We start from the raw sequence: 17,529 nt of genomic DNA, 5'->3' as shown, positions 1-17,529 counted from the left end.
ATAACGATTGCAGTACAGTACATGCATCGATAAGTGGGGAAAAGGTAGTGCTTCACTTTAAGTACATTTTCAGTTTACATACATGTTCCGGTCCCATTGCGTACGTTAATGCGTTTATGCCTGTACTGTGTGAACATGGTGTTTATTTGAATTACTTACTTGAAACACTATTTCAGCATGAACACGTGGCCTACTATTTAAGGTTTTACATATCAGTCTGCACGCTACCTGTTCAAACGGACACAGGCTTTTATTACTATTACTGTTGTCTAGTCCCTAGTTCACACCAAGTATATCTTTGGATGTCAAGTAACTCTAAGCATACCACTTGATTCCTCATTCAAAGGTGTCAAGATATAAGTAAATTCTAATGAATTGTGGACTAGTCTGTGACTGCCATCTACCGTATGTATATATAGCGTATGTGTTTGTTTTTGTATTCTGTTCATCTATTGGTCATAGACTCTATCCTACAAATTAATGTATTTTTATTTCTATACAATAAATAGTTTTTTAAATTCACTCTTTACATCTGGACACAGAGTGCTTTCAAGAGGGTTCTCTTTCTGTTTTCTGATATTTAACCCTTTGTTCCCTATCTTCACATATTTTGATATACTTATATTATTATTAGTAACCTATTAAACTTTTGTTTGTATGGTTAATATGTAATTGTATTATTTAGCTCCCCCCTCCCCCCCAAAAAAGTGTATGTATATAACGAAACGAAAGGTGAATATCAATTTATTACTTCCTGGTAAAACATTTTATAAATAAATATGTATATATGTATATATGTATGTGTGTTCAGTACAGCCTTTATTTTGTATTTTCTGCCATTAATATTTGGTTCATGTTTTTGCTTGGATTCTATTTATTAGAGACACTACATTAACTAACATCATTTATATCTTCCACATACAAGTCTGCTCCTACTTTTATAGCTTCACAGATCTCCAGTAGATATTTGTTTTCTATTTATCCTGTTACTTTGTTGTTATCCTCTGTGTAAGCTACCAATGAGATGTGTTATGTTGATTACTTCTTGCTACATAGACGCTCCTTCTGTTTTTATGTAATTATAGCAATGTATGTATACATTAGGCATCAATCAGGGTGTTGATCACGGAGCAGTGGCTTCCCTCCCATGTTCCTGGCTAATCGTTATGCTTCAGGTTTTTTCACTCGCCTGGAATCATTTCGATTTAATTGGTTTTCGAAAGCCGCTACAAATGGATCCCCCTGTATTCCTTCAATCACTCTTTGATAAAGTACCATCGCAGTACGAAACACGTCAGAGTTTACATGGAGTGATGTGATTTTTGTTTCTACTACAATAAATCGTTTTGAAGGGATAGTTGTCCAGCTATTGTTACCAGGTTGCAGTGCACGCCACCTTTGCCTATTTTTGTGTACCTTTTTTTATTTGGACTAACAATAGATATTCTAAGGCAAGCTTTCGAGAGTCCTCTCTTCCTCAGGTCAGCAATACTGATTTACAGAGATTCCATGAGCTTTAATACAGATGTAATAAAAGAAAAACAAGATTATCATCTAAGGCAGAGAAGGAATAAACAGACAGGGCAATAAATGAAAGGGACAATGAGACACAGGACCATACATCTATCTTCGGGAGTGGGAGAGGGGGTTAGGGGGTTAATTGTAAAATTATGGTGGTGGATTAAAAATTCCATATCGGCATTAAGTCATCTTGTTTTAGTGTCTGAGTATTATCATTTGGAGTTCAAATGTTTTCTGTTCTTGGGTGCTTTTAAAACAAAAACGGAAAACATTTGAACTCAAAATGATAATACACTTTGACACTAAAACCAGAGGACTTAATGCTGATATGGTGTTTTTAACTTTCTACCATAATTTTTTTTTTTTTAATGTTTCTCCCTGCCTTTCTGTGAATGGTACAATCAATCCCCTGCACACTGCTGATGGATGGTCTCGTTGTCTCGTTGTCTCGTTGTCCCGTTCAGCCAGTTATTGCCCTGTCTGTTTATTAATAAAAAAAAAAGTATCCCCTTAATATTAAAATACTCCTTTAATCTGCACTATCGCAACTAAACTAACAATACTATTTCTACTTAATTCAGAGAATGTATAAAACTTGTTAAGCAACTTTGTTACATTTGACTTAAAGTAGTAATCCTGCCTGTTCCCTATTTTTATTTTCACAGAATTTGAGCCGGGGGTTCCCCCAGAGCTAAACCAGTGCTATTTTTAGCTCCCTTTTCACGAGAGGCTTACAGGTGTATGTCACGGTAGCTAGTGATAGGTTATAATACACACCAAAATATCTGGGTTGAATTGAACACGACTTATATATAATATAGTTTATTCCTTAAAGAAGGTGAACACAAGATATACAAATAACAGGCAAAATATAGACACTTACTCAGGAATGGGGATGATGAAGTAATTAGGAAACAGGATTAGCAATTCATCAGGCATCAAATAGTTGGTAAACTTGAAGTCATGACAACACGAACAACGAGCAACCCAGCATAGGACTGACACTGGTTTATATGTAATTCCAGTCCTATACCTTATCATTGAGTGCAGGCCATTGGAGAACAATTACCTGCACCGAATCTCTCCTTGCCACCTCACCTGAGGGGCACCGTAATACCTGCCCACTGGGTGGGTATTTATTCTAATCGGGGGCTTATTTCCCTAGCCCCCCGCCCACAAGCCCGGCGCTTGAATGTCTACCTGGGCCAGGAAACCCTTTGTCCTAGGGTGTGACTTTTAACACTTATCCTCGAGTACCCATGTCCTGCTTTTCTGTTGTGCTCGCATACACAAGCAGGGTGGGGGAGTCTTTGATCAGGGGTTTTATTGTAGACCATTTGTCTCCCTCCCTGACCATTAACATAACATATGGGCTCTGAGTTTTTATACCAGACCCAAAATACAATTCATACTTTAATACAGTACCATCACATATTAAAATAATCCGTTCTGTGCTCTGAGCGGGCTGAAATTTGCCAGGTCCTCATGCCGGAGGACCTTTGCAATTGTGGCCAAGTTTCAGCCTCGCACGACCCCCAGAACCGTAGATACAAAAAACAAGTTAAAATCCCCCATTAACTTTAATGCAGGATTCTCCGCCATAGCTGAAATAAATCTCTGCTTTTCACTCTTTCCCATTGAAATCAACGGGCTCCGCCACTATAGTCTTCAATGGAGCAACTCCGCCATTGCAGTCTATAGGAAAACCACAATTCTTTACCTTCGCCCATACTCCGTCTGGTTGATCGGAGAGGGCTGGAAATGGCCATGCAGTCATGCCGGAACAGTGACTACATGTGATCCAAATCCCAGCCCTCTGGTCCTCACAGAACCGGAGATAAGGGCTTACACATTTTATGCTTTCAGACTTGGCCGTTTTAACGCCACGCGGCTTTTCCCCCATTGGAATCAATGGCCGGCGCCACCATAGGAAATGCATGGGCGAGCGCCGCCATGGGATTCAATGGGACCTCCGCTTCGCCATTAGAGTCAATGGCACGACCCTCGTGGCGGCCGCGACCCTTTATGGGGGTCCCTCATTCTCGGACCCGATGGTGGTCGTGTGTGGGGGTTCCTAGGGTCTAGGGGCAAAAAGAACTTTATTTCTGGGTGCCCTAGAACCTAAGTTTCCCACGCCAATTGTAGTTGAACTTGAACTCAGTGTGATCAAAGCTCTCTTTAAAAAAATGTTTCCGCTCTTGGATGGCTGCCAAACCCGTTCCTGGAGATCGGCGTCGAGGAATCCCCATTGAAATGGATGGCTACATTGACTTACAATGGGGAACCGCCGCTCCTCCTCTCGGGCGACACCTGCAGGTCTTCTACCGAAACAGGCCCAAATCGCCAGAATCTCCATAAGGTTGCAATGGCGGCTTATGGAGAGCTGCAAAATGGAGCCTGAAAAAGCGGGAAAAGGGAACAAAGGGCTATAAACACTGAACTAACATTAACCCTTTCCCTCACGCATCAATCCCAGTGTAGGTGTTGGTGCAAACACTGGAATGGGAACAATACACATTTACAGGGGAACATACATTTGGGTACCGAAGCAGGGTAAAAACACAGTACTGGACCGCAGTCCAGTTAACCCCTTGCTTCCCAAGTGAGAGCAGGGGGTGGCCAAATGGGGTGTAACCCCTTTAATACCGGGGCCAAACCCCCTCTCCCATGACAGTGTAGTAACCAGTGTTAAAAGCAATGTCACCCGTGGCCACTTCCTATTGTCCAGGGAGAACACCGGTAACCACAGAGATAAGTTTCTGGGGGCACGGGAGGACTTCCGGGGCTAGAAATGGCTTCGGAGGACCCCACTGCTCAAATCCTGTTTAAGTAAAAAATACAATTCAGCATTGAGTTGAATACTAACAAATGGAAAACTACATCCAAATCATTCACCTAAATGTGTATTTTGTTACAAGTATAGTAATGGATTAATTTGTTTTGCTTCTTGCACTGATAGGCACCAGCAGTGGATGTGGTGGCAGTTGGACAAACATGCGGCAAAATCATCATACACAACATCAAGTTTGACGAAACATTAATGACATTTCAGCAAGACTGGGGCCCCATCACTGCAATTTCCTTCCGCACAGGTGAGTTTAAACATGCATTAAAATTGAGAGAAAAGAATTGCACCCGTTACTTAATTATCGCCTTCTTTATTTCTCAATTTCACTATTTAGCATCTCCTTCCTAACTTCCTACATGGAAATGATGTAACAATCTAATTGTATTTTAACAACACATTTGCTTGTTGAAAAAAGGTTTTTTGGTGATTTTTGTTTCTTTGGGAACTAAGCACAAAATCCGTTTCTTTATACAGTACTCCCTAAACCGGGGGGGGGGGGGGGTGGCATTGTTCAGTCTAGCACTGTGGTTTTCAGACTTTTTCTGGATAAGGAACCCCAGAATTCGACAGAAATTCTGGGGCACCCAGTCTCTCGCCAGCCCCTGTCTTGCACTCTCCCCCTTACGCTCCCTCTCCCCCTCTTTTATACACACAACTATCTCTTTTGTTCTCTCTCTCTTGTTCTCTCTCTCTTGTTCTCTCTCTTTCGTTCTCTCTCTTTCGTTCTCTTTCTCCATTTATGGGAGCGTGTGCTCTTACCCGATTCTTCCTCTCCCTCCTGTCAGACAGAAGTTGACCTGAGCAGAGAAAGGATAGCAGTGACCGGACGGCTGCTGCTGCTGAGCTCGGGAGCCGCCGGGTCACTCTTATGTGGGGTATATCTGGGCCTGAGAAAGCGTGGGAGAGTTGTCCCTGGTCTCCCCCCATGGTGGCTGCACAACCCCTGAGGTGTGCTAGCGGAACACTGGTTGAAAATCACTGGTCTAGTGTTATCCTTATCCCTACCCCACCCAGTCTATCTCAGCGAGCCAGTAAGGGAGAGATGTTGATAAAGAAGTGATGGGGTGCTAATGTATAGTGCCACTTAGACAGTGATTCCCTGTGGCATAAACCTAAAACCTTTAAGCAGTGGGATATACAATCAAAGAATTTCAGTTTTGCAGCCTGAAAAAAGAGCGGGTCCCAATACCCCTTGTGCAAAGTTACAAAAGAAAGAAAAATCTCTGGCGCATAAACTGATGTTTGTGAACAGTATATAAAATTTATATTGAGACCAAGATCTTCAAAACCAGAACATTTGAATAAAAAAAAGAACAATTTAGGAAAATAAACATAATAAAATAAGTATGGTTTTTTGTTTTTTCTTCTAAACAATAACACAACAATTTTCTTATCAAATTGGAAATTCACAATACCTAACTTGGAACCAAGTCTGTGATTTTAATAGACCTCATATTCGGGTATGGACTGAAACTGTGGACACCAGGATTACAACGAAACATTTTGTTCTTCCATAACCCTTTTCCTCTCTGGAATAATCTGGATTTACAATTCTAGGTTTAGAACATATTTTGGCCAGTACTATATGGTCAAAAATTTGCACTAAGGTTCAGGTGCGTATGTATCTTATTATGTTTATTTTAATTGTTCTTTATTTAAATGTTCTGGTTTTGAAAATCTTGGTCTCAATATAATTTTATATACTGTTCACAGACATCAGCAAAACAAGAAAAAACACAAAAGCGCACCAAGATGAGAGATAGATATTGTATTAGCAACAAATAATAAAATTAGTAACTTACATATAAAATTTCTTTAATAATCCCCGATCTGGTGTCTATCACAGGAGTAGGGCATCACATAGGAAATATGAAGGGTAAGAGCGCGGACTGAACTTTTCATTACTGTTCACAGACATCAGTTTATGTGCCAGAGATTTTTTTTTCTTTCAAACTCTTATTGAGTACAATGACATCAGACAAAAGGAAATAGCCAGAGGAAATCAAATCAGTTCCAAGTCTCAACTCGTCTGGTTTACAACAAGCTTAGAAAATATAATATTTAAAATACTTGCAGGTGTTGGATTTTGGCAATAAAGGTAGTTGTCACCTGGTTTAAATCCCTAAGCATGCCACTGAAATCAGTTCAATTTGGTCCTGGGAGGGACTACCCTTTTTTAGAGGCATGGGCTGTGATGGACTTTCCCTTGTTATATCATGAACATTGGCTTAAGTTGTGTGACAAACAATTGTAGAAATAAAATTAGTGTCCATGCAAAAAGGTTGAGAATCACTGGCCTATTACAATTAAAGCTTTACATGTATTCAACACATGCTGACCTAAAGTTACTTACAGGGAAACTTGATATGAATATTTAAAGCCATCTTGTAAGCATACAGTGACTTGTCTACTGTAGTGTTGCATCTGGTTGTTGTCTTGCAGATGGACATCCAATCATGGCAGCTGGAAGCCCTGTCGGTCACATAGGCCTGTGGGATCTGGAAGAGAAGAAACTGATGAGTCAAATGAGGGGAGCTCATTCCACAGCCATCGCCGGTCTGACATTTGTACACGGAGAGCCACTGCTTATTACAAATGGTGCTGATAATGCTATACGGGTAATCATAACACATTGTTTCTTTATTTTGCAATCGGAATAGAGTAGTGCATAGGAAGAAATGTTCTCTCATGCATGTGAATTGTCATAAGAATACCAGCTAATGTATTAAAGGACGATGCAGTTCGTAACAAAATGAGGGATAATGTATAATTTGTGTTCTTTTTCACAAATTTTTTTTTGGGGGGGGAGCTGGCAAATTTTTCCTGAGGTATTTAGTTTGGTGTCAATCATTTTAGACCGCACATCTTAAATTAGATGCACTGCACAATGGTAATCTAAAATTGAAATGCATCCATACGTTTGCATTTTGCTAAACTACGATATATAAGTAACAGTTAAAGCAGACATCCCCTTCAAAAATGATTATATATATATATATATATATATATATATATATATATATATATATATATATATATATCAGAGATATAGATAGATGGAGATATATATATATCCATCTAGCTATCTCTCCATCTAGCTATCTCTCCATCTAGCTATCTCTCCATCTAGCTATCTCTCCATCTAGCTATCTCTCCATCTAGCTATCTCTCCATCTAGCTATCTCTCCATCTAGCTATCTCTCCATCTAGCTATCTCTCCATCTAGCTATCTCTCCATCTATCTATCTCTCCATCTAGCTATCTATAATCTGTCTCTCTGTCCTTCCCTAGAGGATGACCTCTACATATTCTGTGACTGATGCATGCTTTGTGCTAAATAGGTGTGGATATTTGATGGCCCTGGAGGACAGGGGCGTTTATTGAGGTTTCGGCTGGGTCACAGTGCTCCACCAACATTCATCAGACACCATGGACCTGATGGGCAGCAGATCCTCAGTGCTGGTAAATATTTTTGCAGAAATAAGGAAGTGCAGTACCTCCTGCATAAAGATATGTGGCTGTTTCTATAACACACGGATTACTTTGGCACGAAGAAGGCTGGCGTATGGTACATTACAATCAATGTGCCCGAAATGAAGCTGAAGTGGATCAGTGCTTCCCCTAATGTATCAGCGCTAAGCTTATGACTTTTTTTTTTTATGTTCCCTTTCATAGGCCAAGATGGAACACTACATTCATTTTCCACTGTTCATGACAGATACAGTAAAAGCCTTGGACATGGTAAGTCCTGAATCTTTCCTATGATGTTATCTCAGAGACGCTTAAGTTTGGTGCATTCCAATACTTTAATTGAAAATTGTATTCTACGAACCGCTATTCGTTACACACATTTTTCTCTTCCTTTAAGTAAGTTAAAAACAGATGAAAATCATTTAAAAAAAGATTAACTTTAGCACACACTACAAGATGATGGTAATTGAGATTTAATGTCGCACAATACGGCAACTACATGTATATTTTCGATGTCACCAGTATATTCACGAAGCTAACTGTACGTAAGTGGTATACAATAAGCAATCCGATAGGCTATGTTTTGTGCTCCTTACTTCTGGTTACGAAGGTTTAGGTGCTGTGCGTTATAGGCCAGGTCTCTGCGAAGAATGGAAAGAATGTCTTCTAGAGCCAAGAACCCTCTGCAAATGCCACCTCCCTATTGTGCTACATTTCCAGATTTTTAGAAAATATTGTCAATTTTGTGTGTACCTGATGCTTAATATTATGTACTAATGTATTACACTTTTGTTCATGAGTAGCCTCATTCCACACATTGAAAAATAACACACACATGCAAAATCGTTTTATGTAAATAATTGCATTATTATCTACTTGCCTTTTTAGATTAATTAGTTTTGATTTGCTAATCAAGTGATAATTTGTAAAAGTTGGTATTGACTGAGTTAGCTGCAAGCTGTTATACCTTTTTTTTTTTAATTTGTATGTTTTATTCTCCGAGTATATATTAATATGATGGCATGTTTCCTCCTTGACTTGTTTTAATAGGATCTGTAGATAAAATCAAAGCCAAAAAGATGGGACTTCGTTGTCGATCCTTAAGACTTCCTCCTGTCATTTCATTTGCATCAGGTATGTAATCTACTATACACTACCTCAGGGGTGAGCAAACTTTTTATGCCGAGCCCCCCCTTTTATCCATTAAATTTCTCAGGCCCCCCCCCCCCCGCCTGCCAGATGTAATCAAAATCACATGACGTCAGCACACGTGAGCTGGTTCAGCCAATGAGGGCGAACAAGCTTTGTGACGCGTCCGCCACGCGTCTACAATCTCCTGCAGCCAAGTTCACAAATCGCTTGGGCTGCATGCGTGCGCGCATGCAGTCTACTAGTATTGGATCACTCTTTTTATTTTATTGTTTGCTGGTATCTGGTAATATGTTTTTTTTCTGGTGCACAAAGGCAATCCATTTGAGGGGGCATTCATCCACCTCTTTGCTACCTCCCTTCCCTCTTTCTCCCCCTTCCCCTCCATTTTTTCCTTCTCCTATCTGCTTTCCCCAGGGTCATCCACTCCTGCCTACCAGTATTATTTATTTCCGTTTTAAATGTTGACCAGGGATCCCCATAACCAAACTCAAGGGTGGTACTGATGGATCTTCCCTGCTGATCAATAATCCCAAGTGACCACCCTGACCCAAAAAATAACCATCAGCCCCCCAAAACTCATCCTCCTCCCAAGCCCCTAAATTCTGCCATCTCTGCTTGACCGTTATCCCTCTGTTTAGCTGATATTTGTCTAGTAGCATCCCCATTTATGCTGTATTATTAATCGCTCTCTCCCCGCCACATCAGGACCTCTCTCCCCTCTTCCACAGTCTCACACTCCTCTCTCCCAGTATTTCTCATTCCCCCTCCAGTGTCTCTCTATCCCTCCCCTCAGTGTCTCTCCCTCCTCCCACTCTTTCCCTCCCCCCAGTGTGTGTGTGTGTGTGTGTGTGTGTCTCCCCCATTGTCTCTCTCTCTCTCTCCCTCCCCCATTGTCTCTCTCCCTCCCCCATTGTCTCTCTCCCTCCCCCATTGTCTCTCTCCCCTCCCCCATTGCCTCTCTCCCTCCAGCCAGTGTCTCTCCCTTCCCTCCAGTGTCTTTCTCTCCCCCTCACCCCCATTATGTTTCACCGTCCCCCTCCATACCATACTTTCACCCCCCCCCCTCTCCATATCACACTGTCACTGAATTTTTGTTCTTCTTATTTTACTGCCAAAATTATAAATTGAAAAGTAATTTTGATTCTGCCGCCTGAACTACAAACTTCTGCTATCATGGTCTAATCAGAGGCTGTGAAAGCCACAGTTTGCTTCCTGTCTTCCTTGTGCTTTCCATGACTGAGATTGCAACTTTTATAAAGCATTTTGGAGTTTGCAGTGGTTGTTAGGAATTACTATTTTGAGATGAAATGTTTAAAAACAAATGTACAATTTTTATAATAGAGAAGTAAACTTATGAACCTTGAATTGTTTTTTGCGCAGAGGTAGCACGACAAAGCGACTGGGATGGAATTATCGCTTGTCATCAAGGTTATGCTTCCTGTACAACCTGGAACTATGTTAAATCTACTATGGGAGCTCACAAGCTAAAACAACAGAACCTTAAAGAGCGCAAAGCGCTTGGCATACATGCAACCGTAAGTATGGAAGCTAGTGTTAGGTGGAATAAGACTGGACGTGTGCTTGCTCTGCAACATGGTGATTATACTGTACCTGAAGACAATCTAGAAGGAGCTCAATTCAAAGGCGAATGCTGTGCATTTGTTATGCATACCCACTAATGCAGGGGTGCCCAACTTTTTTGTACAGGCGATCCAATAAATAAAGGCAATTTTTTTTATTTATTTTTGGCAGGCTATTATCCTACTGCACCCATCCTGCCCTATCGCTCAATTCCTCATCCTCGCACAATTCCTCTGCATCCTTCCCTCTCGCTCAATTCCTCTGCATCCTTCCCTCTCGCTCAATTCCTCTGCATCCTCTTCCTCGCTCAATTCCTCTGCATCCTCTTCCTCGCTCAATTCCTCTGCATCCTCTTCCTCGCTCAATTCCTCTGCATCCTCCCCTCTCGCTCAATTCCTCTGCATCCTCTTCCTCGCTCAATTCCTCTGCATCCTCTTCCTCGCTCAATTCCTCTGCATTCTCTTCCTCGCTCAATTCCTCTGCATCCTCTTCCTCGCTCAATTCCTCCGCATCCTCTTCCTCGCTCAATTCCTCCGCATCCTCCTCTTCCTCGCTCAATTCCTCCGCATACTCCTCTTCCTCGCTCAATTCCCCCCGCATACTCCTCTTCCTCGCTCAATTCCCCCCGCATCCTCCTCTTCCTCGCTCAATTCCCCCCGCATCCTCCTCTTCCTCGCTCAATTCCCCCCGCATCCTCCTCTTCCTCGCTCAATTCCCCCCGCATCCTCCTCTTCCTAGCTCAATTCCCCCCGCATCCTCCTCTTTCTCGCTCAATTCCCCCCGCATCCTCCTCTTCCTCGCTCAATTCCCCCCGCATCCTCCTCTTCCTCGCTCAATTCCCCCCGCATCCTCCTCTTCCTCGCTCAATTCCCCCCGCATCCTCCTCTTCCTCGCTCAATTCCCCCCGCATCCTCCTCTTCCTCGCTCAATTCCCACCGCATCCTCCTCTTCCTCGCTCAATTCCCACCGCATCCTCCTCTTCCTCGCTCAATTCCCCCCGCATCCTCCTCTTCCTCGCTCAAGTCCCCCCGCATCCTCCTCTTCCTCGCTCAATTCCCCCCGCATCCTCCTCTTCCTCGCTCAATTCCCCCCGCATCCTCCTCTTCCTCGCTCAATTCCCCCCGCATCCTCCTCTTTCTCGCTCAATTCCCCCCGCATCCTCCTCTTTCTCGCTCAATTCCCCCCGCATCCTCCTCTTCCTCGCTCAATTCCCCCCGCATCCTCCTCTTCCTCGCTCAAGTCCCCCCGCATCCTCCTCTTCCTCGCTCAAGTCCCCCCGCATCCTCCTCTTCCTCGCTCAAGTCCCCCCGCATCCTCCTCTTCCTCGCTCAAGTCCCCCCGCATCCTCCTCTTCCTCGCTCAATTCCCCCCGCATCCTCCTCTTCCTCGCTCAATTCCCCCCGCATCCTCCTCTTCCTCGCTCAATTCCCCCCGCATCCTCCTCTTCCTCGCTCAATTCCCCCCGCATCCTCCTCTTCCTCGCTCAATTCCCCCCGCATCCTCCTCTTCCTCGCTCCATTCCCCCCGCATCCTCCTCTTCCTCGCTCCATTCCCCCCGCATCCTCCTCTTCCTCGCTCCATTCCCCCCGCATCCTCCTCTTCCTCGCTCCATTCCCCCCGCATCCTCCTCTTCCTCGCTCCATTCCCCCCGCATCCTCCTCTTCCTCGCTCCATTCCCCCCGCATCCTCCTCTTCCTCGCTCCATTCCCCCCGCATCCTCCTCTTCCTCGCTCCATTCCCCCCGCATCCTCCTCTTCCTCGCTCCATTCCCCCCGCATCCTCCTCTTCCTCGCTCCATTCCCCCCGCATCCTCCTCTTCCTCGCTCCATTCCCCCCGCATCCTCCTCTTCCTCGCTCCATTCCCCCCGCATCCTCCTCTTCCTCGCTCCATTCCCCCCGCATCCTCCTCTTCCTCGCTCCATTCCCCCCGCATCCTCCTCTTCCTCGCTCCATTCCCCCCGCATCCTCCTCTTCCTCGCTCCATTCCCCCCGCATCCTCCTCTTCCTCGCTCCATTCCCCCCGCATCCTCCTCTTCCTCGCTCCATTCCCCCCGCATCCTCCTCTTCCTCGCTCCATTCCCCCCGCATCCTCCTCTTCCTCGCTCCATTCCCCCCGCATCCTCCTCTTCCTCGCTCCATTCCCCCCGCATCCTCCTCTTCCTCGCTCCATTCCCCCCGCATCCTCCTCTTCCTCGCTCCATTCCCCCCGCATCCTCCTCTTCCTCGCTCCATTCCCCCCGCATCCTCCTCTTCCTCGCTCCATTCCCCCCGCATCCTCCTCTTCCTCGCTCCATTCCCCCCGCATCCTCCTCTTCCTCGCTCCATTCCCCCCGCATCCTCCTCTTCCTCGCTCCATTCCCCCCGCATCCTCCTCTTCCTCGCTCCATTCCCCCCGCATCCTCCTCTTCCTCGCTCCATTCCCCCCGCATCCTCCTCTTCCTCGCTCCATTCCCCCCGCATCCTCCTCTTCCTCGCTCCATTCCCCCCGCATCCTCCTCTTCCTCGCTCCATTCCCCCCGCATCCTCCTCTTCCTCGCTCCATTCCCCCCGCATCCTCCTCTTCCTCGCTCCATTCCCCCCGCATCCTCCTCTTCCTCGCTCCATTCCCCCCGCATCCTCCTCTTCCTCGCTCCATTCCCCCCGCATCCTCCTCTTCCTCGCTCCATTCCCCCCGCATCCTCCTCTTCCTCGCTCCATTCCCCCCGCATCCTCCTCTTCCTCGCTCCATTCCCCCCGCATCCTCCTCTTCCTCGCTCCATTCCCCCCGCATCCTCCTCTTCCTCGCTCCATTCCCCCCGCATCCTCCTCTTCCTCGCTCCATTCCCCCCGCATCCTCCTCTTCCTCGCTCCATTCCCCCCGCATCCTCCTCTTCCTCGCTCAATTCCCCCCGCATCCTCCTCTTCCTCGCTCAATTCCCACTGCACTCGGTTTCTTCCCCCACACCCTCAAAAATGTTACCGGGTGGGGGAGGCCTCCGGTTCTACGGTGAACAGGATCTGAGGCCCCCGGGCGGATGTCGAAGCTGGGCCTGACTTCTGTTGGGCCCATCTTCCGGCGCTGACCATCTTCCGGTGCACCAGTGGGAGGGGATTACGGTGAGAGGGTCTCGCAGTGCACAAAGGCCGCTGGAGGCCGGAGAAGGAAATTGATTGCGCCCCCCCTCAAGCTCCTGACCACCAAGTATCATCGCAAGCGTGTGCCGCGGATTAGCCACTCCTGTAGTAATGCAGTACATTAAACTTGCATTGTAGTGGACATGTCTGATGTCAGACACCCCCCATTTTGTTTTATTTCTGCGTATCGTTTTTAAGCAACATCAAATGAAGTATGACAGTAGACACTACTGTAGTATGCCTGCAGTCTCGGGATATATTAATGTATTCCTGCAGATGTAGCAGGACATACTTTTTCGAGCCAAGGCTGAAAAAGCTAAATGGCGCATCTCTGGAGATGGTGCATTTTTCTGTATTGGGACCACAGCGGTGATACTCGGGGCACCCATGGTTACGCAGCTGCCCTGGTTTCTGTTTGTCTGTGCTAGGTTTGAACAATATACTGGTATTCTAGTAGCACTGTGTTTAATAAAAACAATGTGAGATTTAGATTTATTACCGAGGCATTACTTGCAGTTTTATGGCCTGGTCATGCTGCACAATAGAAAGGCACATACCAGCAGAGCTGTGTGCTACCAGATTAGGATGGTTCCTGGAGACTGCTGGTATATGTAATCCAATGTGTGTGAGAATTACATGGAAATAAATAAAGATTTCCATTTAATTCTGTAGGACATTGCTTCTAATTTCTGCTTGAAACTCTATTACAGAGAAAAAAAGCCCAAAGTACATCTCTGCTTTGCATTTGAAAATGCACCTAAAACATAGCGGTGTTCCAGGCACGGTTTGGTTACATATACAGTAAATATATGGATTGTCCCTATATATTTTTGACCACCTCTTTCTTGTTTATACTAGTTTAGAGTCCTAATCATTTCATAGTATTTCTATTGCCCATTAAATGAAATAATGTTTTTAAAGGTGTAATTCCACCTTGAGTTTTTTGGTGGGTTTTTTTTGTACTAGGTGGGAAGCAGAAAAAGAGTGGGTAGAGCGTTGCTCATATACTGTGTGTGCACACAAATGTCTTCCAATATAAGCACATAAGTCCAGAAAAGGAACACTGTATAAGTCCTTAGGCTGATGTAAATAGCTTCATCATAAACAGGGAGGCAGATATAAAGACCTAGCGGTCAGTCTGCATGACTACCGCATATATGGTCAGTATTGCACATCCCATAAAGACCCCATGGAAATAACAGGTAATAAAATAAGGGCTATTATGCCCATTACCTGTCCTGGGGATGAGCTGGAATCCAAGATGCCAAAGCCAAATGTAGGTTCCTCAGCGTGCACTCCTGGTGAGGTAGTACCATAGAGATGGAGAGCAAAGGATGCACTGCAAACTGGATAACTGCATGAAAAAATACGGGGCAAACTCCAGAGTAAAATAGAGGGTTATTTAATAATAAATTCACTCATGGGTGTATACAGCAGCCGCACCAACGCGTTTCGTCCAATACAGGACTTTATCAAGGTGTATGATGATAGAGGTAGCCACTCAAATATATAGCCCATAGATTCGCGCCAAAAAACGCGCAGTGCCGCCGCGCCGATGCCGCGTCACTTATTCAGGACGTGATCTCACGCCCCACCAGTCAGATCGGAGTGGGAGGTGATGTCAGAAGTGCGCGCCCAAAACCACTCTGAAACGCATGTAGCACATGCGCAACAGTGTCCCGGCGCACAGTCACAACAACACGACCTACCCAACGGCTGGCAAAAGGGCAGGGAACCACGGCAAGCCCGTACCGTCCGTGCACGTCCATTAGCCGACATAGCTAAAATAAAAGAAGAAAAAACTTTATTTAAACACAAAATTGTAATATGAACAAAATACTGCAAAATGACAAAGGGACAAAGGACAACATTAAAAAAGAACGAATCTACAATAAATATTGGTCTCTTGATAAATAAACAACATATAGTAAAGAAGACATACATATTAACAAGCACCGTCAAAGTTATTCATAACACAATAGAATGTACATCTTTAAACTACTCAAGTGGTGATAATTGATAAGTCAGTGTACATCATGTGAATATTGATATAAATCAAATGGCTGTGCCTGCCAAACATGCACGTTTCATCATCAAAGAAATCAAATACAAGGTTGTATAATGTATATAAACATATGTAATTTAAACAATAAGATGATACTTCATCACTAATTCCTAATGGTGAATTGTAATAATAATTAATAACCTTGTATAGGTTTCAAATGCTTAGGATGGATACAGTATTGTATAATGGATTGCAACAGACTTATAATATAATGTAAACTTAAATATAGTTATATTTTATAATTTTTATGAAGAATTAACTGTAATAAATGTAAAAAACACAGATAGAGTGATGCTGGTCATTGATGATGAGCAAATCAACATATTTAGCATGTTCACAAAAAAATGGGAAAGATCCCATTCAGTGTTTAAACCATGAGGCATCCTGGTCCTTAATGTAAAGATCCAGAATGCCTCACGTTGGTCCAATTTTTGGACCCTATTGCCTCCTCTTAGCAAAGGTTTAATGAATTCTATACCTTGAAATTTGAAGTTATGTACGCCCCCTGGGGGACAATGAGCAAAATGTTTGGGAACAGGATGGTTAAGGTCTCCCTTGGAAATAAGTCGCAAATGTTCCATAATGCGGATTTTTAAATTCCTGATGGTTCTTCCCACATATTGGCTACCACATCCACAAGTGATGAGGTAGACAACATATGAGGATTTACAATTGATAAATGATTTAATCTTATGTGTCCTCCCCATCTGACTGGAGAGAAAACTGTTCGATTTCATCATTTTAGTGCAAACTTTGCACAAATTACATGGGAAAGAACCATCGGGAAGTGGACTATCATTAGATGGCTTGGAAGAGAACAAACTGGGGGATAGAGAACTAGCTAAAGTCTTAGCTTTTTTATATACCACATTTGGGCCCGAGGCTATATATGGCTTCAAAACGGGGTCAAGAGAAAGTATTGGCCAGTGTTTAGTCAAAATCTTTTTTTATCTGTTCGGCCTGAGCTCTGAAAGATGTTATAAATAAAGGTGAGTTATTCATCATAACGTCTCTTTTTGAGCGTTGAAATAAATCCGCTCTATCAATAGTGGAGACCTCCTGAATGGATTTGTGCAGATCAATTGGATTATATCCCCTTTGTACAAACCTATGATACAACTCCTGGACTTGAATATTAAAGTCATTATCATCCGAACAATTACGTCGGAGACGAATCAATTGTCCCTTGGGTATTCCTTTAATAAGAGCACGAGGATGACAGCTGTTCGCACGTAAGAAAGTGTTACGGGAATTGGTTTTACGGAATATGTCCGATTGGATATTCCACCTTGGGTTTTTTTGGTGGTTTTTTTTGTACTAGGTGGGAAGCAGGATGTCTCCGAAGCTGAACCACATTATCTTAAGAAGCAAGCGGTCCCTGGTGTTGAAATGTGGTTCAGCTCCAGAAAGCAAAACTAGGGGGCCTGTTTATTTTTTCCCCTGTGAAATGCTTCATTCATATAATCTGTTTCGGTGGAGTGTGTTGAGTTTGAATCCAAATGTTGTGGGGGTTTTTTTTTTTTTTTTGTTCCCTCCTCTTCTCCGCTGCTGGTCATGTGATCATTGCAGTGCTTCCGTTTTGGTGAGGCATGCTGCTTGAACATTTTTCATAAAGAACATTTCTTCCCTGAGTTAGAACCTAAGGTCCCATGGAGATGAGCCGTGTTGCTCTCAGCTGAGGCCCCTGTGGTTGCCAGAACTTGTAACTATTCATTTAAAACTATCAATATGGCCTCTGTGCTCACCAAAAGAAAGCCGTGATAGCACCTCCCATATT

At 44.1% G+C, this 17,529-nt stretch overlaps 1 protein-coding gene across 1 annotated transcript; it reads left to right on the top strand.

The window, feature by feature from the left end:
• Positions 1-4,459: 4,459 nt before the first annotated feature.
• On the top strand, positions 4,460-10,686 carry LOC142483654 (WD repeat-containing protein 36-like). Its single transcript, XM_075583669.1, has 6 exons — positions 4,460-4,613; positions 6,812-6,987; positions 7,711-7,831; positions 8,045-8,110; positions 8,891-8,974; positions 10,373-10,686. The coding sequence occupies exons 1-6, from the start codon at positions 4,562-4,564 to the stop codon at positions 10,669-10,671; spliced, it is 798 nt and encodes a 265-aa protein (XP_075439784.1). The 5' UTR covers positions 4,460-4,561; the 3' UTR covers positions 10,672-10,686.
• The last annotated feature ends 6,843 nt before the right edge of the window (positions 10,687-17,529 follow it).

This window comes from Ascaphus truei, unplaced genomic scaffold, assembly GCF_040206685.1.
Source record: "Ascaphus truei isolate aAscTru1 unplaced genomic scaffold, aAscTru1.hap1 HAP1_SCAFFOLD_3518, whole genome shotgun sequence".
Lineage (NCBI taxonomy): Eukaryota > Metazoa > Chordata > Amphibia > Anura > Ascaphidae > Ascaphus > Ascaphus truei.
The sequence above is the reverse complement of the archived record's forward strand: the minus strand, read 5'-3'. Positions and strand labels throughout refer to the sequence as shown.